The sequence below is a fragment of the Rhinoderma darwinii genome, chromosome 5 (genome assembly GCF_050947455.1).
Source record: "Rhinoderma darwinii isolate aRhiDar2 chromosome 5, aRhiDar2.hap1, whole genome shotgun sequence".
Lineage (NCBI taxonomy): Eukaryota > Metazoa > Chordata > Amphibia > Anura > Rhinodermatidae > Rhinoderma > Rhinoderma darwinii.
The window spans coordinates 342151696-342176017 of NC_134691.1; the positions used below are offsets into that span (position 1 = coordinate 342151696).

At 44.9% G+C, this 24322-nt stretch overlaps 1 protein-coding gene across 2 annotated transcripts in view; it reads left to right on the top strand.

The window, feature by feature from the left end:
- The window catches only part of LOC142653091 (unconventional myosin-Ig-like), a 231647-nt gene that overhangs the window by 65637 nt on the left and 141688 nt on the right, over positions 1-24322 (top strand). For both annotated transcript variants that reach the window (XM_075828799.1, XM_075828800.1), the window contains exons 14-15: positions 5836-6002; positions 6791-6998. In XM_075828799.1, coding sequence (XP_075684914.1) covers positions 5836-6002; positions 6791-6998 — 375 coding nt within the window. The remainder of the gene's footprint in view (positions 1-5835; positions 6003-6790; positions 6999-24322) is intronic.

Genomic DNA, 24322 nt, shown 5'->3' on the forward strand with positions numbered 1-24322 from the left:
TCGGTAAGCCAGGGTCTGTATGGAGCAGGATCAAAAATAGCAGGAGCTGTAGCTGGGCCAGGAAACCACAAGGAGGGAAACACAAGCAAGGAGGAACAGGAAATGCAGGTATAAATAGACAGAGGGCGGGAGCTAGCTGAGTCTGGCCAGGCTGCGATAGGCTCTCCCACTCCGAAGCCTGCCAGCCTGAGTGGTGGAAGCTGGAGTCAGTCTCAGGGATGTAGATTCAGGTGCTGACTGATTAATTAAGGGAGTTAACCCCGAAGCTGTGCCTGGCAGATCCTTTACACATATATAATTCTGAATCACAGATCATTCTGAATCACAGATCATTCTGAATCACAGATCATTCTGAATCACAGATCATTCTCAATCACAGATCATTCTCAATAACAGATCATTCTCACTCACAGATCATTCTGAATCACAGATCATTCTGAATCTCAGATCATTCTCAATCACAGATCATTCTCAATCATATATAATTCTCAATCACAGATCATTCTGAATCACAGATCATTCTGAATCACAGATCATTCTGAATCACAGATCATTCTCAATCACAGATCATTCTCAATCACAGATCATTCTCAATCACAGATCATTCTCAATAACAGATCATTCTCACTCACAGATCATTCTGAATCACAGATCATTCTGAATCTCAGATCATTCTCAATCACAGATCATTCTCAATCATATATAATTCTCAATCACAGATCATTCTGAATCACAGATCATTCTGAATCACAGATCATTCTGAATCACAGATCATTCTCAATCACAGATCATTCTCAATCACAGATCATTCTGAATCACAGATCATTCTGAATCACAGATCATTCTCAATCACAGATCATTCTCAATCACAGATCATTCTCAATCACGTATCATTGTGGGTATGTTCACACGCAAAGTTTCAGGCGTATTTCGGGGTGTAAATGCCTACAAACATCTGCCCATTGAATTAAATGGGGAAAAATGGCGTTTAGTTCAGTTTTTTTTACGCTGCTATTAAAAAAACAGGGAATAAAAATACGCCCCCTAAAAAGAGCATGTCACTCCTTGAGCCGTTTTTTGTAAAAAAATGTCATTGTGTCAATGGAAAAACAGCTTCAAAAACGTCTAGAAAAAACATTTTCGTTTACAAAAACGGCTGAAAATCATAGGCTGTTTCCCCTTGAAATACTGGTGAGATGGATTTTGTTTTCAGCTGTTTTTTTGCAATTCCTGATAACAAGGAGAGATGTTAGAAACACTGAATAATGAAGATTTATCACTAATGTCAGGACGGCGCTGAGCGAACACCTCACCTCTATCTCATTATTACACGGATGAGGACGTTCACACAGAAATAACAGCAGCACAAAGCAATATTAATGATTTAAAGAAACACGTAGTCACATAATGTAATGGAACAACAAGGCTCTATATGAGATCAAGGTTGTCACAGCCCCGCCCCCTGTTACTGACATCACTGATATATAATATAATTACATTGTGATCAGACATGAGATCCACACATCTTATATACAGTGACAGCTACTCATCTATTACTACTGACAACCAGCCTGTATACCATGTGTGAGAGGTTGTCACAGCCCCGCCCCCTGTTACTGACATCACTGATATATAATATAATTACATGTGATCAGACATGAGATCCACACATCTTATATACAGTAACATCTATTCATCTATTACTACTGACAACCAGCCTGTATATCATGTGTGAGAGGTTGTCACAGCCCCGCCCCCTGTTACTGACATCACTGATATATAATATAATTACATTGTGATCAGACATAAGATCCACACATCTTATATACAGTAACAGCTATTCATCTATTACTACTGACAACCAGCCAGTATATCATGTGTGAGAGGTTGTCACAGCCCCGCCCCCTGTTACTGACATCACTGATATATAATATAATTACACTGTGATCAGACATGAGATCCACACATCTTATATATAGTAACAACTATTCATCTATTACTACTGACAACCAGCCTGTATATCATGTGTGAGAGGTTGTCACAGCCCCGCCCCCTGTTACTGGCATCACTGATATATAATATAATTACATTGTGATCAGACATGAGATCCACACATCTTATATATAGTAACAACTATTCATCTATTACTACTGACAACCAGCCTGTATACCATGTGTGAGAGGTTGTCACAGCCCTGCCCACTGTTACTGACATCACTGATATATAATATAATTACATTGTGATCAGACATGAGATCCACACATCTTATATACAGTAACAGCTACTCATCTATTACTACTGACAACCAGCCTGTATATCATGTGTGAGAGGTTGTCACAGCCCCGCCCACTGTTACTGACATCACTGATATATAATATAATTACATTGTGATCAGACATGAGATCCACACATCTTATATACAGTAACAGCTACTCATCTATTACTACTGACAACCAGCCTGTATATCATGTGTGAGAGGTTGTCACAGCCCCGCCCCCTGTTACTGACATCACTGATATATAATATAATTACATGTGATGAGACATGAGATCCACACATCTTATATACAGTAACAGCTATTCATCTATTACTACTGACAACCAGCCTATATACCATGTGTGAGAGGTTGTCACAGCCCCGCCCCCTGTTACTGACATCACTGATATATAATATAATTACACTGTGATCAGACATGAGATCCACACATCTTATATACAGTAACAGCTATTCATCTATCACTACTGACAACCAGCCTGTATATCATGTGTGAGAGGTTGTCACAGCCCCGCCCCCTGTTACTGACATCACTGATATATAATATAATTACATTGTGATCAGACATGAGATCTGCACATCTTATATACAGTAACAGCTATTCATCTATTACTACTGACAACCAGACTGTATATCATGTGTGAGAGGTTGTCACAGCTCCGCCCCCTGTTACGGACATCACTGATATATAATATAATTACATTGTGATCAGACATGAGATCCACACATCTTATATACAGTAACAGCTATTCATCTATTACTACTGACAACCAGCCTGTATATCGTGTGAGAGGTTGTCACAGCCCCGCCCCCTGTTACTGACATCACTGATATATAATATAATTACATTGTGATCAGACATGAGATCTGCACATCTTATATACAGTAACAGCTATTCATCTATTACTACTGACAACCAGCCTGTATATCATGTGTGAGAGGTTGTCACAGCTCCGCCCCCTGTTACGGACATCACTGATATATAATATAATTACATTGTGATCAGACATGAGATCCACACATCTTATATACAGTAACAGCTATTCATCTATTACTACTGACAACCAGCCAGTATATCATGTGTGAGAGGTTGTCACAGCCCCGCCCCTGTTACTGACATCACTAAATATAATACTAAAGAAGCCCCTAATAAAAAAGTTCTACTCTGCTGACTGCAAATCAAGAGTGATGCAGGGGTCATCAGTCACGTCCTCACGCCATTTTCCTGCCCCTCTCATGACTTTACACATAATAAGATCCTTACAGGTTTTCGGCTTCCTATGTGACATTCTTAGAGGTGACTTAGTGAAGTTCATTGAATATTCCGCAGTTTATATAACGTTCCTGTCAGCTTGTCCTGCCCGTGTGGCGCTGTGAGAGGTGACAGAACACACTCCGGAAGCCTTGAAGTGTGAGAACTTGGCAGAATTAGTCCAATTGCCAACCCGGCGTTAAATAATTCAGGAGAATTTTCTTTTCTCCTGTGCGAAGAAATTAGTTATTCCGTCACGCTCCCGCCATTCAGACATCGCAAAGCCGGGATGAGAAGAGCCGGGAGGTAGAGGGGGGGGGGGGTTGTTCCTCAGGTTCACCTGCCTCTTCTTTACACCATAAATAACACATGGGGGGACATCACAAATTTCCTTATCCAGAAGTGGAAATATATGTAATGATGATTGTAACTAATACAACCAGAAAAGGTGATCAATAATTATGTGGATATCACTAAGGTAATTGGTTAATACTCGTGACACATTTCTTTTATCGAAATAGCCGAAATTATGAACTGATTAAATTCATAACATATCTTTATATTGATTAGAGCTCTGTTTTTGTGATGCAGAACTCCAAATACCTTGCACAGACATAGGTACATAACATTCTGCTGCCTGCAGTCACCACAAGGGGGAGCTCACTATATACAGATATATGCAGCTCCCATAGAGTTACATGATAACATTCTGCTCCCTGCAGCCACCACTAGGGGGAGCTCACTACATACAGATATATACAGCTCCCATATCATAGAGTTACATGATAACATTCTGCTGCCTGCAGCCGCCACTAGGGGGAGCTCACTACATACAGATATATACAGCTCCCATAGAGTTACATGATAACATTCTGCTCCCTGCAGCCACCACTAGGGGGAGCTCACTACATACAGATATATACAGCTCCCATAGAGTTACATGATAACATTCTGCTCCCTGCAGCCACCACTAGGGGGAGCTCACTACATACAGGTATATACAGCTCCCATAGACTTACATGATAGCATTCTGCAGCCTGCAGTCACCACTAGGGGGAGCTCACTACATACAGATATATGCAGCTCCCATAGAGTTGCATGATAACATTCTGCTACCTGCAGCCACCACTAGGGGGAGCTCACTACATACAGATATATACAGCTTCCAGAGTTACATGATAACATTCTGCTGCCTGCAGCCACCACTAGGGGGAGCTCACTACATACAGATATATACAGCTCCCATAGAGTTACATGATAACATTCTACTGCCTTCAGCCACCACTAGGGGGAGCTCACTACATACAGGTATATACAGCTACCATAGAGTTATATGATAACATTCTGCTGCCTACAGCCACCACTAGGGGGAGCTCAGTACATACAAATATATGCAGTGCCAATTGAACTCAATTATTAATTCTTATGCAGCGAGCTCCTAAGCTCCCTCTAGTGGTGGCTGCTGGCATATAGAATTATTTCATGCAATACTAAGGCCTTGTTCACACAGCGCTCAAAAAAACCCCGGTGTAAAACGTGTCAAAAACGCTAGCATTTTTGTAAAGCGTTTTTTAAAATACAGGTGTTTTTGACATTTTTTTTATTGTTTTTTTATGCGTTTAGTGCGTGCTTTTGGCGCGTCTTTTTGGCGCGTTATTAGGACTCTCATTGACTATGGGAATTAGGCGTGTTTTCCGTGCCAAGGAATTGCCCTGAAGCTTCTTTTTTTACATGACACGTTTTTAAGATACGCTCGCTTAAAAAAACGCATGATATGCACTAACAATGCGCTTTCCCATTGATATCAATGGGAATCTTTAATCATGCGTTAAAACGCGTCAAAGACACGCCGTGTGAACAGGGCCTTATAATCAGAAGGTCATTTTTTACCTAAAATCAAAATAGTGTTGAAAGGTGAACATTAACTATTCGTTGTTTTTGTTTCGTTACTGATGAAGTTTTATTTAATCAGTTATCATACCCGAAAATATATGGAGACAAATTGTATATATGGGAACAATCTTCCCTATGGAGAATCGCTGCAGATATATAAAGATATATATACCATGTGCCATTATAAAGATCAGTGAACGTGGGGCTAATGGATGATTGGGGAGAACATAAAGGGTGACTTGAAGATAGATCGGTGAGGGATCAACTAAAAAGTCACCTCCCAGTGGGGTTGTCTTTGAGCTCTATTATGTTGTATCGGAGGATCTCTGTACTCTGATTGGTCGGTTTCCCTGCCGTTATCTGTATGATATGAGGGATCGGTGAGGATCGGTGACTGTTGAACCTTTATCTTTCAGGAGCCATATTATGTGCGTTGTGTCAAGCCTAATGATCAGAAGTCTCCCATCCTGTTCGATGACCGCAGGTGCCTCCACCAGGTGGAATATTTGGGACTCCTGGAGAATGTGCGGGTCAGAAGGGCTGGATTTGCCTATAGACAACCCTATGAAAGATTTCTACACAGGTACCGCCACAAGAATGAGTCCTCACTACCTGGCCGCCAATATGATGGTAATAATATGAAGCAGTGTGAGGGCAGAGGACTGATCACTGCCGAACTAGACAGATATGAGGGCCAGGACGCTGACCGAGATACTAACATTTGTGGAAGTTCTCAGGGGGTGCTGGTTCTCATTAAGGAGACTCAGCTGACATGCAATGCTTTATGGGAAAAATATATGCAAATGAGTTATTCTCCAGGAGAAGGAAACAGTCTCTCTAGTGCCACCTGTTGGAGGTAGCTTCACTGTAAGTCAATGTCCGACCCACGTGAGAGCCTTAGAACATGATTAGGTATTTTAGCCAAGCCAGAAACTCTCCCCAAAAAGCAGAGAAAAACCCATCCCTAGTCATGTTTCAAGTGCAACAGCCCCTTCATTTAGCTGATGGGCAGTAGTGTTGTGTCGGACCCCAATATTCAGATATTACTGGCCACCAATTCTACAGTCCCAGAAAACCCCTTTAAAAGGGGTTGTACAGCATGGTTCTTTTTTTTTTTTCAGATATAGCGCCACACGTGTCCACAGGTTGTGTCTGGTATTGCAGCTCAGTTTTATTGAAGTGAATGGGCCTGAGCTGTAATAGCACACACAACCTGTGGACCGGAGTGGTGCAGTTTCTGGAAGAAAGCAGCCGTGTTTTTCTAATCCTGGACAATCCCTTTAACTTTAAGGGGAAATGCTCTTTTACGTGACATTTTTATTATTGTAACATTCTATAATAACCAGTGTTACATTATAATCTATACGACAGATATAAGATGACCTGTGAATACACATGGCCCAATCACCTGATGGACACGGACATGGAGGCCACCAAAGCTCTGATCGAGCAGCATGACTTCCAGGATGACGTGGCTTATGGATACACAAAGGTTTTTATCCGCACGCCGCAGACGCTGTTCAGCCTGGAACAAGAGCGGACGCAGCTCATCCCCATCATTGTGCTGCTGATCCAGAAGGTGAGATAATGTCCTTAAAATATATCCAAGATTCATATGTGGAGTCATAAGTGCCCAGTGTTACCACATTAGTTGTCACTCTACTTCATGCCCCCAAAGTTTACCCATCATGGCAGCTGGGAAGACCACTGGGAATCTCTAAGACGGTAAAACTCATAATGTCAATAAGAAGAACGCAGGGCAGGGAAGTCCAGTCAGTGGGGGAAGAAGTAAGCGGTGACTGTTCTGTCATGGCGACTGTAGCTCTATACAAACATTGTAGGGTGTAAATGGGCACTATAATCCACTATTCATCTGGGTACAATATGACTCTATGTGAGCCCTATATGACACTATGTGAGCCCTATATGACACTATGTGAGCCCTATATGACTCTATGTGAGCCCTATATGACTCTATGTGAGCGCTATATGACACTATGTGAGCCCTATATGACACTATGTGAGCACTATATGACACTATGTGAGCCCTATATGACTCTATGTGAGCCCTATATGACTCTATGTGAGCCCTATATGACACTATGTGAGCCCTATATGACACTATGTGAGCACTATATGACACTATGTGAGCCCTATATGACTCTATGTGAGCCCTATATGACTCTATGTGAGCGCTATATGACACTATGTGAGCCCTATATGACACTATGTGAGCACTATATGATATTACGTGAGCCCTATATGACACTATGTGAGCCCTATATGACACTATGTGAGCCCTATATGACACTATGTGAGCCCTATATGACTCTATGTGAGCACTATATGACACTATGTGAGCCCTTAATGACACTATGTGAGCACTATATGACGCTATGTGAGCACTATATGATATGCTATGTGAACCCTTAATGACACTATGTGAGCGCTATATGACACTATGTGAGCACTATATGACACTATGTGAGCACTATATGACACTATGTGAGCCCTTAATGACACTATGTGAGCACTATATGACGCTATGTGAGCACTATATGATACTATGTGAGTGCTATATGACGCTATGTGAGCACTATATGACACTATGTGAGCCCTTAATGACACTATGTGAGCCCTTAATGACACTGTGAGCGCTATATGACGCTATGTGAGCACTATATGACGCTATGTGAGCACTATATGATATGCTATGTGAACCCTTAATGACACTATGTGAGCGCTATATGACACTATGTGAGCACTATATTACACTATGTGAGCCCTTAATGACACTATGTGAGCACTATATGACGCTATGTGAGCACTATATGATACTATGTGAGTGCTATATGACGCTATGTGAGCACTATATGACACTATGTGAGCCCTTAATGACACTATGTGAGCCCTTAATGACACTGTGAGCGCTATATGACGCTATGTGAGCACTATATGACGCTATGTGAGCACTATATGATATGCTATGTGAGCCCTTAATGACACTATGTGAGCACTATATGACGCTATGTGAGCACTATATGATACTATGTGAGTGCTATATGACGCTATGTGAGCACTATATGACACTATGTGAGCACTATATGACACTATGTGAGCACTATATGACACTATGTGAGCACTATATGACACTATGTGAGCACTATATGACACTATGTGAGCACTATATGACACTATGTGAGCACTATCTGATACTATGTGAGCACTATCTGATACTATGTGAGCACTATATACTATGTGAGCACTATATGATACTATGTGAGCACTATATGATATTATGTGAGCACTATATGACACTATGTGAGCACTATATGATACTATGTGAGCACTATATGACACTAAGTGAGCCCTATATGACCCTATGTGAGCACTATATGACACTATGTGAGCACTATATGACACTATGTGAGCACTTTATGACACTATGTGAGCCCTATATGACACTATGTGAGCACTATATGACACTATGTGAGCACTTTATGACACTATGTGAGCCCTATATGACACTATGTGAGCACTGTATGATGCTATGTGAGCACTATATGATATTATGTGAGCACTATATGACACTATGTGAGCACTGTATGATGCTATGTGAGCACTATATTATATTATGTGAGCACTATATGACGCTATGTGAGCACTATATGATATGCTATGTAAACCCTTAATGACACTATGTGAGCGCTATATGACACTATGTGAGCACTATATTACACTATGTGAGCCCTTAATGACACTATGTGAGCACTATATGACGCTATGTGAGCACTATATGATACTATGTGAGTGCTATATGACGCTATGTGAGCACTATATGACACTATGTGAGCCCTTAATGACACTATGTGAGCCCTTAATGACACTGTGAGCGCTATATGACGCTATGTGAGCACTATATGACGCTATGTGAGCACTATATGATATGCTATGTGAGCCCTTAATGACACTATGTGAGCACTATATGACGCTATGTGAGCACTATATGATACTATGTGAGTGCTATATGATGCTATGTGAGCACTATATGACACTATGTGAGCACTATATGACACTATGTGAGCACTATATGACACTATGTGAGCACTATATGACACTATGTGAGCACTATATGACACTATGTGAGCACTATATGACACTATGTGAGCACTATCTGATACTATGTGAGCACTATCTGATACTATGTGAGCACTATATACTATGTGAGCACTATATGATACTATGTGAGCACTATATGATATTATGTGAGCACTATATGACACTATGTGAGCACTATATGATACTATGTGAGCACTATATGACACTAAGTGAGCCCTATATGACCCTATGTGAGCACTATATGACACTATGTGAGCACTATATGACACTATGTGAGCACTTTATGACACTATGTGAGCCCTATATGACACTATGTGAGCACTATATGACACTATGTGAGCACTTTATGACACTATGTGAGCCCTATATGACACTATGTGAGCACTGTATGATGCTATGTGAGCACTATATGATATTATGTGAGCACTATATGACACTATGTGAGCACTGTATGATGCTATGTGAGCACTATATTATATTATGTGAGCACTATATGATATTATGTGAGCACTATATGACGCTATGTGAGCACTATATGATATGCTATGTGAACCCTTAATGACACTATGTGAGCGCTATATGACACTATGTGAGCACTATATTACACTATGTGAGCCCTTAATGACACTATGTGAGCACTATATGACGCTATGTGAGCACTATATGATACTATGTGAGTGCTATATGACGCTATGTGAGCACTATATGACACTATGTGAGCCCTTAATGACACTATGTGAGCCCTTAATGACACTGTGAGCGCTATATGACGCTATGTGAGCACTATATGACGCTATGTGAGCACTATATGATATGCTATGTGAGCCCTTAATGACACTATGTGAGCACTATATGACGCTATGTGAGCACTATATGATACTATGTGAGTGCTATATGACGCTATGTGAGCACTATATGACACTATGTGAGCACTATATGACACTATGTGAGCACTATATGACACTATGTGAGCACTATATGACACTATGTGAGCACTATATGACACTATGTGAGCACTATATGACACTATGTGAGCACTATCTGATACTATGTGAGCACTATCTGATACTATGTGAGCACTATATACTATGTGAGCACTATATGATACTATGTGAGCACTATATGATATTATGTGAGCACTATATGACACTATGTGAGCACTATATGATACTATGTGAGCACTATATGACACTAAGTGAGCCCTATATGACCCTATGTGAGCACTATATGACACTATGTGAGCACTATATGACACTATGTGAGCACTTTATGACACTATGTGAGCCCTATATGACACTATGTGAGCACTATATGACACTATGTGAGCACTTTATGACACTATGTGAGCCCTATATGACACTATGTGAGCACTGTATGATGCTATGTGAGCACTATATGATATTATGTGAGCACTATATGACACTATGTGAGCACTGTATGATGCTATGTGAGCACTATATTATATTATGTGAGCACTATATGATATTATGTGAGCACTATATGACACTATGTGAGCACTATATGACCCTATGTGAGCACTATATGACACTATGTGAGCACTATATGACACTATGTGAGCACTTTATGACACTATGTGAGCCCTATATGACACTATGTGAGCCCTGTATGATGCTATGTGAGCACTATATGATATTATGTGAGCACTATATGACGCTATGTGAGCACTGTATGATGCTATGTGAGCACTATATGACACTATGTGAGCACTATATGACCCTATGTGAGCACTATATGACACTATGTGAGCACTATATGACACTATGTGAGCACTTTATGACACTATGTGAGCCCTATATGACACTATGTGAGCACTGTATGATGCTATGTGAGCACTATATGATATTATGTGAGCACTATATGACACTATGTGAGCCCTATATGACACTATGTGAGCACTATATGACACTATGTGAGCCCTATATGACTGTATGTTGAAGTATTGTGCTCTCCGGAAGCAGTTTGACACTATGCAGACAAATTATAGCATTATGTGGGCACTGGTTATGTGGATAGAGATTAACTCTACGTTGGTACTGTTTGGGTTTATGTGGGCAATATATAGCATTGTGTGGGCACACTGTGTGGGTAACTGTGTGGCTGCACTATGGCACTCTGGGCATTGTAGATTGTACTGTGTATGTGGGCAATGAATGACATTGATATGAAGGGCAGCCTAGGGCACCCCGAGCAGGGGGAATACTTTCGCCTCTTTGGCTCCCTGTAGGACCGACCCTATAAGACCCACTCACCACTGATCGTAATCTCACCCCCGGTGAAACAATATAAACTGCAGAACAATGAACAGCGTCTATCAGACAACTACATCCATATCTCCACACCCTCATACCGGCACCGCGCTGAAGTTACCACTTGCGATGGGCGGAGGTTGGCAGCGGCATACACAAAACTCTCCTCAGAAGCTGAACCCTGTACTCTATTCTTACGCTGGGCACAGGGGAAGGGTGTGGGCTACCCAGCAGAACTACCTGAGTGCCTTTCTCTGGATGGCAGGATAACAGCGGAGGATTTTCACAAAAATGTAAGGGGTGTGGTTTATATAAAAGGGTGTGACTAAATGTATCAGACCCCAAACCACACCACTAAATCAAGTGCATACCCCAGACCCCCTAAATATATTTAGACCCCAGTATAGCGGCTCCTGGAGCTGAACGAGGGCCCGGAAGTTTACAGGCCGAATTTTAATTTTTTGCTGCTTCTACGCCCTATTTTTATCCCCCTTCAATGGCGTTAGGGTGAACACTTTATCGGCGGGTGACCGGATGAAGGAAGATAATAAAAGGGTGACTTTGAGAGGGGGATACGCAGAATACAAGCAGGCACCCCAGGAGGGGGACACACAGGATCGGCGGAGGGTGACAGGAGGTCGCCCCCTTACAAGCGTCTATAGGAATGTGTCCTTATGCTTCATATAGACATTTCTGCGCGTCCTTGGATCTCTCATCTGGGGGCCACGTGTGGCCCTATTTTTGCTCGGCAGAATCCTTACACCAACCAGATAGATGAATACTCCGGGCAGTGCCCGGGCCGCGGTCTGGCTGGCAGCGCCTGAATACCCAGCAACAGGTCACACATCATATTTAACCCCGAACATACCTGTAACAATAGATTTCTGCCTTGCACGCCAGTCCCTGAGAGAAAAGGACAACATGTCGTGACAAATGTGGAGGGGACTAGTCCGGAACAAAGACCGGGAATAATCACAGGCATCAAACACGTCGTCCGTCACCTCCAGACAATCCTAAAACCGCCCACACGGAGCTCAATACTGAGGAGTAGGGAAAGCATTGCTGAATATCCAGTCATTGCCACTCAGGAGTCTAGGAAAGTGGTCACCCAGCTTTCCAAAGCTTCGTAAATATCAACAGAAATGTTTCTATTCACTGAAAACAAGCAGAGATCTTGAAAATAGCGAGGAATGGATAGGCAAAGCCTATTAGAAAGTTGTAGAACTTTTCATCATGCCGTAAATACGTGTTTTTTTTCTTCCTGAAAACTGGAAACCTTTTTAAGTGCCCGATCTGATCATCGAGGGCCGCACCAAGAGAGGGGCCACATATAGATTCTGCCATGAGGACTGTCCTCCGTAGGGAACGTTCACACGGGACAGATTTGTTGCAGAATTGAAAATCTGGGATCTATGATGCCGTTAGTTTAAGTCGTTAGGACGCAGTCGTGCCGGGATTTGCCGCCGTAATAACGCGCCAGTATTACGCTCACGTGAGACTGGCCTCAGGTTGGGTATTTTATATAAAGTGTAAGGCCCCGGTCAGTAAAAGCAAACGAGGATTATCTGATACTCACCTATAGACCGTATATTTATTCTCTCTGAACAGGAACTAGAGTTGTGTTCATCCTGGGCCTCCTGGTTCCTGAATAGAATTCCGCTTATACAGGTGGAGCAGGTAGCAGTGTAACTCTATATAACAAGCAGTTTTATATGCCATGCAGGGTGTTTAGAAAGCTGAGTGACAACCCCTTTAAACCCTTTTCAATGACCCGATATTCTTATTCCTATATTTCTCGGCACCCGTGTTTCTGATACAGGATATATATATTCGTCTTTTGTTACCCGTCCCCGGATAATCTGTGTACCGCGTCGGCGGAGGAATTACAGGAAAAGCCGCCAGTTAATAAGATCTGGGGGATAATAAGATAACGGTACAGTCAATGATTGCGGGGCGTTCCCAGGGATATTACCTGTAGGGGGTCTCCCACTTGCTAAACCCCTTTCCATACATCCAATAAGGGCACATAAAGGTCATAGAGTGACCCCCTATAAACCAGAGAGGAGCTGCTGCAGAGATCAGGGGCCGCCTGCAGCCCCCCCCCCACCCCCCCACAATAACTTCAGATCACCGGCGGGGCCATCCCTTTATATATAGGATCAGGTGACGCTGTGAAGTAGGAGATCTCGCGTGCCGCAGGATTTACTGACCGAGCAAAGTTACTCCCGGCTCATCCTCGGTGACCGCGCTGCAGGTCATAAACAAGAAAAATACTCAAATAGCAATTACCTTATATACTGATATTATAGGAACTGCTCTGATAATAGGGGATTCAAGCGCCACAGCAGATACAGCATGTTTTATGGGAGCCTGTGTCTTCTGCCCTAGAGACAGAATACAGGCTGCTGCTAAACAGGGTCTGCATTCTGTTTATACATCTAAAAGAAAACCAAATTATTGATGGGACAGGTCGGATTATTTTCATGCAGTTCCCTATTATATAAGTGTAGCATACGCGTAAAGGGTCCCTACACCTCTGAGCACCATATTACAGTTACATACATGACATTACTTATCCCATACTGATCCTGACTTATATCCTGTATATACTCCAGAGCTGTACTCACTATTCTGCTGGTGGAGTCACTGTGTACATACATTACATTACTTATCCTGTACTGATCCTGAGTTATATCCTATATTATACTCCAGAGCTGCACTCACTATTCTGCTGGTGGAGTCACTGTGTACATACATTACATTACTTATCCTGTACTGCTCCTGAGTTACATCCTGTATTATACTCCAGAGCTGCACTCACTATTCTGCTGGTGGAGTCACTGTGTACATACATTACATTACTTATCCTGTACTGCTCCTGAGTTACATCCTGTATTATACTCCGGAGCTGCACTCACTATTCTGCTGGTGGAGTCACTGTGTACATACATTACATTACTTATCCTGTACTGATCCTGAGTTATATCCTGTATTATACTCCAGAGCTGCACTCACTATTCTGCTGGTGGAGTCACTGCGCACATACATTACTTATCCTGTACTGATCCTGAGTTATATCCTGTATAATACTCCAGAGCTGCACTCACTATTCTGCTGATGGAGTCACTGTGTACATACATTACATTACTTATCCTGTACTGATCCGGAGTTACATCCTGTATTATACTCCAGAGCTGCACTCACTATTCTGCTGGTGGAGTCACTGTGTACATACATTACATTACATATCCTGTACTGATCCTGAGTTATATCCTGTATTATACTCCAGAGCTGCGCTCGCTATTCTGCAGGTGGAGTCACTGTGTACATACATTACATTACTTATCCTGTACTGATCCTGAGTTATATCCTGTATTATACTCCAGAGCTGCACTCACTATTCTGCTGGTGGAGTCACTGTGTACATACATTACATTACTTATCCTGTACTGATCCTGAGTTACATCCTCTATTATACTCCGGAGCTGCACTCACTATTCTGCTGGTGGAGTCACTGTGTACATACATTACATTACTTATCCTGTACTGATCCTGTGTTACATCCTGTATTATACTCCGGAGCTGCACTCACTATTCTGCTGGTGGAGTCACTGTGTACATACATTACATTACTTATCCTGTACTGATCCTGAGTTACATCCTGTATTATACTCCAGAGCCGCACTCACTATTCTGCTGGTGGAGTCACTGTGTACATACATTACATTACTTATCCTGTACTGATCCTGAGTTACATCCTGTATTATACTCCAGAGCTGCACTCACTATTCTGCTGGTGTAGTCACTGTGTACATTCATTACATTACTTATCCTGTACTGATCCTGAGTTACATCCTGTATTATACTCCAGAGCTGCACTCACTATTCTGCTGGTGGAGTCACTGTGTACATACATTACATTACTTATCCTGTACTGATCCTGATTATATGCTGTATTATACTCCAGAGCTGCACTCACTATTCTGCTGGCGGAGTCACTGTGTACATACATTACATTACTTATCCTGTACTGATCCGGAGTTACATCCTGTATTATACTCCAGAGCTGCACTCACTATTCTGCTGGTGGAGTCACACTGTGTACATACATTACATATCCTGTACTGATCCTGAGTTACATCCTGTATTATACTCCAGAGCTGCACTCACTATTCTGCTGGCGGAGTCACTGTGTACATACATTACATTACTTATCCCGTACTGATCCCGAGTTACATCCTGTATTATACTCCAGAGCTGCACTCACTATTCTGCTGGTGGAGTCACTGTGTACATACATTACATTACTTATCCTGTACTGATCCTGAGTTACATCCTGTATTATACTCCAGAGCTGCACTCACTATTCTGCTGGTGGAGTCACTGTGTACATTCATTACATTACTTATCCTGTACTGATCCTGAGTTACATCCTGTATTATACTCCAGAGCTGCACTCACTATTCTGCTGGTGGAGTCACTGTGTACATACATTACATTACTTATCCTGTACTGATCCTGATTATATGCTGTATTATACTCCAGAGCTGCACTCACTATTCTGCTGGCGGAGTCACTGTGTACATACATTACATTACTTATCCTGTACTGATCCAGAGTTACATCCTGTATTATACTCCAGAGCTGCACTCACTATTCTGCTGGTGGAGTCACTGTGTACATACATTACATTACTTATCCTGTACTGATCCTGAGTTACATCCTGTATTATACTCCAGAGCTGCACTCACTATTCTGCTGGTGTAGTCACTGTGTACATTCATTACATTACTTATCCTGTACTGATCCTGAGTTACATCCTGTATTATACTCCAGAGCTGCACTCACTATTCTGCTGGTGGAGTCACTGTGTACATACATTACATTACTTATCCTGTACTGATCCTGATTATATGCTGTATTATACTCCAGAGCTGCACTCACTATTCTGCTGGCGGAGTCACTGTGTACATACATTACATTACTTATCCTGTACTGATCCGGAGTTACATCCTGTATTATACTCCAGAGCTGCACTCACTATTCTGCTGGTGGAGTCACACTGTGTACATACATTACATATCCTGTACTGATCCTGAGTTACATCCTGTATTATACTCCAGAGCTGCACTCACTATTCTGCTGGCGGAGTCACTGTGTACATACATTACATTACTTATCCCGTACTGATCCCGAGTTACATCCTGTATTATACTCCAGAGCTGCACTCACTATTCTGCTGGTGGAGTCACTGTGTACATACATTACATTACTTATCCTGTACTGATCCTGAGTTACATCCTGTATTATACTCCAGAGCTGCACTCACTATTCTGCTGGTGGAGTCACTGTGTACATACATTACATTACTTATCCTGTACTGATCCTGAGTTATATCCTGTATCTCTTTATTTTATATAAATTTACAAAACATAAACTGAAAAACAAATACATAACTAATTCCATATAACCAAAAAGTCACAACCAAATTCTTATAAACAAATTTTCTTATATACATCTCTGTATATGAGAAGAGAAAACCATACCAGACCCGGCCACATACACCCCACTCTTATATACTTACATCTACACTTCATCCGAAACTAAACAATAACTAGAATATATACAAACATCATATAAACGTAATCAAAAGTACTAACAGAAAATCCCCCGACCCGCGTCAACCAAGGGCCTAAAGAAACAACATAATAATGATAACAAATAAAATAATAATAATAACAAAAACAATCCAAAATATAATAATACTAATCCCAATTTATTTTTTTTATTTTTTTATTTTTTTTATATATATATATTTTTTAATCACACTATACACATCCTGACTTTCCCTAACCTTACCCTTCTTACCTAAACTCCACCACCCCAGCCAGCATCTCGCCTCATGTCCTCTCACGTCCGCATAGTCCAGATGCTGGCCCCCACCACCACACCCAACACCCCAGCCCAGCCCCCCGCCCCATGTCCTCCCATGTCCGCATAGTCCGGGGCTGGGTCAGGCAAACCCCCCCCCCACCCGACCCCCTCCCAACCTATCTATTAACCCACTTAAGTCTATCCCTATTCTAACAACATTTCTACAATATAATACAATACACGTCACCAACTTGTCCAAATACCAAACCATATACAAAATACACCGTACCCGAAAGCACCAAGTTCGGTCGCTTGTAAACCTTTTTCCTGCCATTTCAATCCTAAACAAAATAAAAATCTTCCAGTGCTTACCTAGCCCATCACCAGATAGAGAGAAGGGAAAGCCCCCCCAGCTCCCCCCCGGAGGCCAAGGTACCATGTCCACCGCTGCACCCTCCCTATCGCTTGCCCTATCTCCTTACCCTATTACTAGCCCTTTCTTGACCCTATTGAAAGCTGACCCTATGCTGACCCTCACCTTTCCCTTATTCCGAGCCCTATCTCTATAATTTTTTGGTGCCTCAGCGGAACGCAGACCCCCACCTCCAGTTGAGCACCGGTGACGACCCCCCCTCCCTCATGAAGGTAGACACATTAAGGCACCCAAAAGGAAAAGCCCCTCCAAAGACGAGAGGCTTTGGATGCTCCCAATCTGCCGACCTCCAAAGAATGCACCTTCACCAGGTCACCCATGATATTGCTAACAACCTCATCCACTAGGAGGATTTTCTTCTGGGTAGAAACTAGACATCGTGCATTCCACATAAAGTGCCTGACCACTATACTGACTAGAAACAAGGTGCAATGGTCCCTACCACCGAGGTCTCCGAACACTCCATAGGCCCACCCAGCATAGGAGAGGCTGGTTAGGCCTGGCCAACCAATGGAGGCTCCCACCCTTTTGTATACCTCTGTATTGAAAGGGCAATGAAGCAGGAAATGCTCCATGCTTTCCAGCACTCCGCCACACTCCTCCCGGGGGCAATCGCGATCATCAGAGCTTCTGCACTTTAGATTGTCCCTCACATACAGTCTCCCATGGAAGCAACGCCAAGCCAGATCCCAAAACTTCTGGGGAATCCTCGCTGAATTTAAAAGTTTTAATCCCACCCCGAGGTCACTACTTGGGCAGTCTTTGAGCGCCAGGGGCTTCTGGAAGTGGGTCATCAGGACCCTCTTGTCAAGAAATTTTCTCGACATGGTCCTGATCTCCCACACCTCCAGACCCCACCGGCGAACAATCTTCAGCGCCAGGGTGGCATAAGCCGGGAGATGTCCGTGAGGTGTACGCAGGTCTTTCACTTGCCCTCCTCTCTCCCATTCCTGGAAGAAAGGCCGAAACCACCCCCTGCAGGAGGATATCCACCAAGGAGCCCTCTCTTGCCAGAGGTTTGCCAGGTTGATCTTAACAAAGGTGTTCACTAGGAACACCACCGGGTTAACCATACCTAACCCGCCTAGTGTCCTTGGTGGGTAAGTAACCTCCCTCTTGATTAGGTTGAGCCTGTTCCCCCATAACAGCTGGAAGAACAGGCTATAGACCCGAGTCCAGAGAGGTTCTGGCAAGATGCACACACTGCCCAGGTAAAGCAACATGGGCACCAGGTAGGCCTTGGCCAAGTGAACCCTTTCCCTCAGGGTTAAGGACCAACCCTTCCATTGGTCGACCTTCTGGGCAACTAGATTCAGCCTATCCTCCCAGTTCTTCTTGGGGTAATCACCCGGGCCAAATTCGACTCCTAAGATCTTAGCAGACCCCTGAGGCTCTGGAAGGGTGTCCGGGAGATCAAAACCAGGATCTCCTCCTCCCAGCCAGAGACTTTTGCACTTATCCCGGTTGATCTTGGACCCAGATGCCAATGAGTAACGCTCCACTTCCGACATCACCCACTCTGCTTCCCCTCTCGAGGAGACAAAAATGGAGACGTCGTCTGCGTACGCAACCACCCTCTGAGTGGCCTCCGGCCCCTCCAGGCCGGCCCTGACTCCCGCCAATGGCCCACGATCGATCCTTTTAAGAAAAGGATCAATTGCGAACGCATATAGCAAAGGGCTCAAGGGACAACCCTGGCGGACACCAGACCCAACCTCAAAGGGGGTTCCAACCCAACCGTTCACCAGCGCAAAAGTCTCAGCCCCAGTGTATAAGGTCTGTAGCCAATTGACAAACCCCCCCGGTAGGCCGTACCTCAGAAGGACCGACCAGAGGTACTCGTGGTCCACCCGGTCAAAAGCCTTGGCCTGGTCCAAGGACAGGATGTACCCCTCCCACCGACCAGAATTTCCCTGCTCCACTGCCTCTCTGACACTGAGGACAGCACTAAATGTGCTGCGGCCTGGAACAGAGCAATGCTGGACCGGCGAAAGGAGCCGGGATGCAAACTTCACCAGCCGATTAAACAGCACCTTTGCGAGAACCTTTCTGTCCGTATTGAGCAGCGCTATGGGACGCCAATTCTCAATACGGGTCGAGTCTTTACCCTTCGATAAAACGATCAAGGCCGACCTCCTCATTGACATTGGCAAAGTACCCGAGGAAAGGCACTCATTAAACACCTCAGTCAAGAGGGGAACTAGGGTTCCTTTAAAAGTCTTATAAAACTCGGATGTTAAGCCATCCGGCCCTGGCGATTTTTTGAGGGCAAGCCCATCAATCGCCAATCCCACTTCCTCTTCCTTGATCGAGTCTATCAAAACACCGAGAGAGGGGTCTACCCCTGGCTCAGGGATGGTTTCAGCCAGGAAAGCCGACATCTCGTCTCGGTTTGGATCTTGCTTCCCCAAGAGGTGCGAGTAGAAGGATCTGACGACCTCCAAGATCCCTGATTTGGATCTCTTCAGAGATCCTGTACTATCAATCAGTCCTGTCACAACCTTACGACTCACTGACATCTTACAGTTCCTGTAGGGGTCGGGCGAGCGGTACCTCCCGAAATCCCTCTCAAGAACTAAAGATGTGTGCCTATCATACTGACACCTCCTGAGCAAAGCTTTCACCACGGAGATCTCCTCCCCACTACCCCCGGTTGAGACCAGATGTTCGAGTTTCCTCCTCAGTTCCTGATATAGGCGGTACCTACTCATGGACCTGAGGCTCGAGAGCCTGCGGAAAAATCCTGCCACCCGGACTTTAAACAACTCCCACCACTCAGACTTAGTACCACTGAGATCCAACAAAGGTACCTGGCTCTGAAGAAAATCCTCAAAGTCCTGTCTTATCTCCGCTTCTTCCAAGAGAGTAGAATTCAGCCTCCATATACCTCTTCCCATCTGGAGGGACTCTGCAATGTTCAAAGAGAAAATAATCATACAGTGATCGGAGAACTCCACCTCAACAACGGACACTGGTGAAGAGATGGCTTCCTCCTTCAAAAAAAACCTGTCTATCCTAGACCTACAACTACCTCTACGATAGGTGAAACCCGAGTGGCCTGGGGTATGCCTGATGTGGATATCCACCAGGCGAGCATCGCTAACTATATTTTTTAATGCTACACTATCATAGGTCAATTTTTTATCTCCGGAACCTCCTCTATCTCAGGGCCTCACGACAGTATTGAAGTCCCCTCCAAAGATAACTTGTCGACCTGTAAAAAGGAAAGGCTTAATCCTCATGAAGAGACTTTTACGGTCCCATTTGCTCTGGGGTCCGTATATATTGATTAGTCTTAATTCCTGTCCCCTCATGAGGACATCTAAGATCAAGCACCTCCCCATTTCTAACTCAATCATCCGTCGGCATGTTACCGGTGCGGTGAAAAGGACCGCCACTCCGCTATAGGGCTCAGCCGCAAGAGACCAGTAGGAGGGCCCGCGTCGCCACTCCCTCCTAGATTTAACGACGTCTGCCAAAAGTGACAGCCTGGTCTCCTGCAAAAACAAAATGTCGGCTTCAACTCGGCCAAGAAAATCAAAGGCTGCAAATCTCGCCCTATCTGACTTAATGCTGGCAACGTTAATTGATGCCAGCGTCAACGGAGTGGGTGCCGCCATCATGGATGTTTGAGTTAGACGGCTTTCTTCTTCCCACCCCCCCCTCTATCTGATGAGGACCCCCCTTCTTTGCCTCGCTTCTTGCAAACTGAGGAGTCCATACTCACCACCCTATTCCCATCTTCATCCCCAAGTTCCGGGTCAACCTCCCCCTCTGGGGGCAACGGCCCCTGCAGCAGGGGAGGCTCAACGACTCTGGGGTGCCCTACCATGCCCTCCCTCTTAGTATGGGAGGCTGGAACGTCCACAAGAGCATGGTATCGATCAGTAGAGCGCACCAGGGGGGTACAGGATTTACCTTCCTGGGCCAGGGCGGGGCCAGATGTATTTGGCCCTTGGGTTTTGCCCGGTGTCCCTTTTGCTGTAGGCTGAGTCCTCTCTTCCTCTCCCACACTTTCATAGTGGGAGGACTGAGAGTCCTCAGCCCTCTGCTCCCTTTGGATCCTCCTCATCTCCTCGTTCAATTCGGCCTCCCCAGGGGCATCAGCTTCAGGGGGGTCATCCAGATCCGAATCAGAGGTCGTCCCAGTTTCCTGGAGCGCCCTCTGAATCCTCTCCTTCCTTCGCTTCTCCGCCCTTCTCTGGCGAGAAGGGGGACCCTTCTTTGCATTCTTCCCTTGCCCCTGTGCCCCATCGTCCCTGCCCGCACCCTCACCCACGGAGGCCTCCCTCCTCTCATCCTCTGCAGGTTTGGAACAAGCATTGACAACAGAGCGAGGACACCGACTGAACGGGTGACCTAAGTCACCACACAGGTTGCAGCGAATCCGGTCACACGATGCGGCTAGATGACCAATCCCCCCACAATGAGCACACTTCTGCACCTTGCAGCCTGCACTCAAATGTGAGGGGTCGCCACACCGGTGACACAACTTCGGCTGCCCCTGGTAGAAGACAAGGATCCGATCTCTTCCCAGGAAAGCAGACGATGGTATGTGGGACACCGTCTGTCCCAGACGCTTTAGTTTAACCATGAACGTCCAGGCCCCTGACCAGATGCCAAACTCATCCATGTTCTTCCGTGGCATCTCTACTACCTCTCCGTACCTTCCCAACCAGGTCATGATATCAATACAAGAGAGTGACTCATTACGGGTAAGAACGGTCACTCTCTTGGGACCACTTTGGCGAGAAATTGCTTGTGCAGCAAAGTCTCGCCAGCCAGGCTCGTCCTTCATCAGCTCGTAGTTCCCCCAGAAGACCTCAAGGCCCCCTAGGTGAACAAAGCTGATGTCGAACTCGACCGAGCCATGAGGATGTATCAAGGCAAAGATGTCACTCGCCTTGAAGCCCATCCCCAGCAGCAGCTCCACCACCCTCTTTCTGGGAGGGCACGCATCATTGCCACGCCACCGGAGACGGACCACATTCCTCCTGGCTACAGCCTGCCCGGCTGTTGGGAGCGACCACTGATCTCCTCGTTGCTCTCGGAAGGCATTTAGACCATATCTGTCTATCCAGAAAGACAGGTCCTTCTGCACTCCCCCTATGGTTAGGGTTTGCTTTCCCTCTCTTAAAGCGTCCAAGAGACGTTGTTGCAAGTTACCGTCCCCGGACCTTGAGGATGAAGATGGGTGGGCCCGCTGTCCCCCCGCTGCCACACCAGCATAAGACCTGCCGGATGTCACAGCAAGAGGAGCGCCAGGCCCATTGCCCCTGGTTGATACCCCATCCCCACCACCCACCACCTCACCACCTACAGACACAGCACTCAACACCCCATTACCAGCAGACACTCCAGCAACTTTATTTACAGACACCTGCATACCCCCAGCAGTTCCCACATCCACAGCCGCAACTTTTTTATTTAACCCACCAGGTCCCCCTGCAGTCATCCTTCTGGCCAGGCCTGGTCCTATGTTATGTATTTTTCCTGTACATTTTGTGTGGGTAGACACTGCTTCAGTCTCCGCATCATCAGGCACCTTTGCAGGGACGCCACCAGATGTTATAAGCGATGTCCCCGCTGTGCCCTCCGCCTCATTAACCTCCATCTTTTCTATGTGCGGAACATTTTTGGGAAAGGGGCCACCGCCGCCCCCGACGCCAGCAGCCCCCTTCTCGCCTACACCACTTTTCAGTGATGCGGACGAAGGAGCCACTGATGTCACTGGAGCCGCCTCCGGCGCCGGACCACTCCCCCCTCCCACAGAGGAGTGGCCAACAGAGCCGGAGCCCCCTCTGTGACTGCCCTTGTCCGGAACGTCTGACGGCTTTACTGCGACACCGACAGACTTCCGGCTTTCAGACACCACATCCGGTTTCTGGTTTACCCGTTCTCCAGACCGCTGACTCGCATCAGAGACCAGTTTCCCGGGCTCGCCATTAACCGGACACGGGGACACACCCCCTGGCGTCACCAGGCCACCAGTACCGCCCCCTTTGCAGGGGTTGGCGTCCGGCGCCATTTTGACCACCACGTGTTCTAATGCCGGACCCGTAACACTCTCCCCGCATGACTCAAATAAGTCGAGTCGCTTCTCCCCTTATGTAAATCTACCCTCCCAAAGCAGACACTGAAACAGAGTTGGATTTTAATGGCCACAGCAGCCGTTTATTATTTAAATAACAATAACTTTAAATACCATAA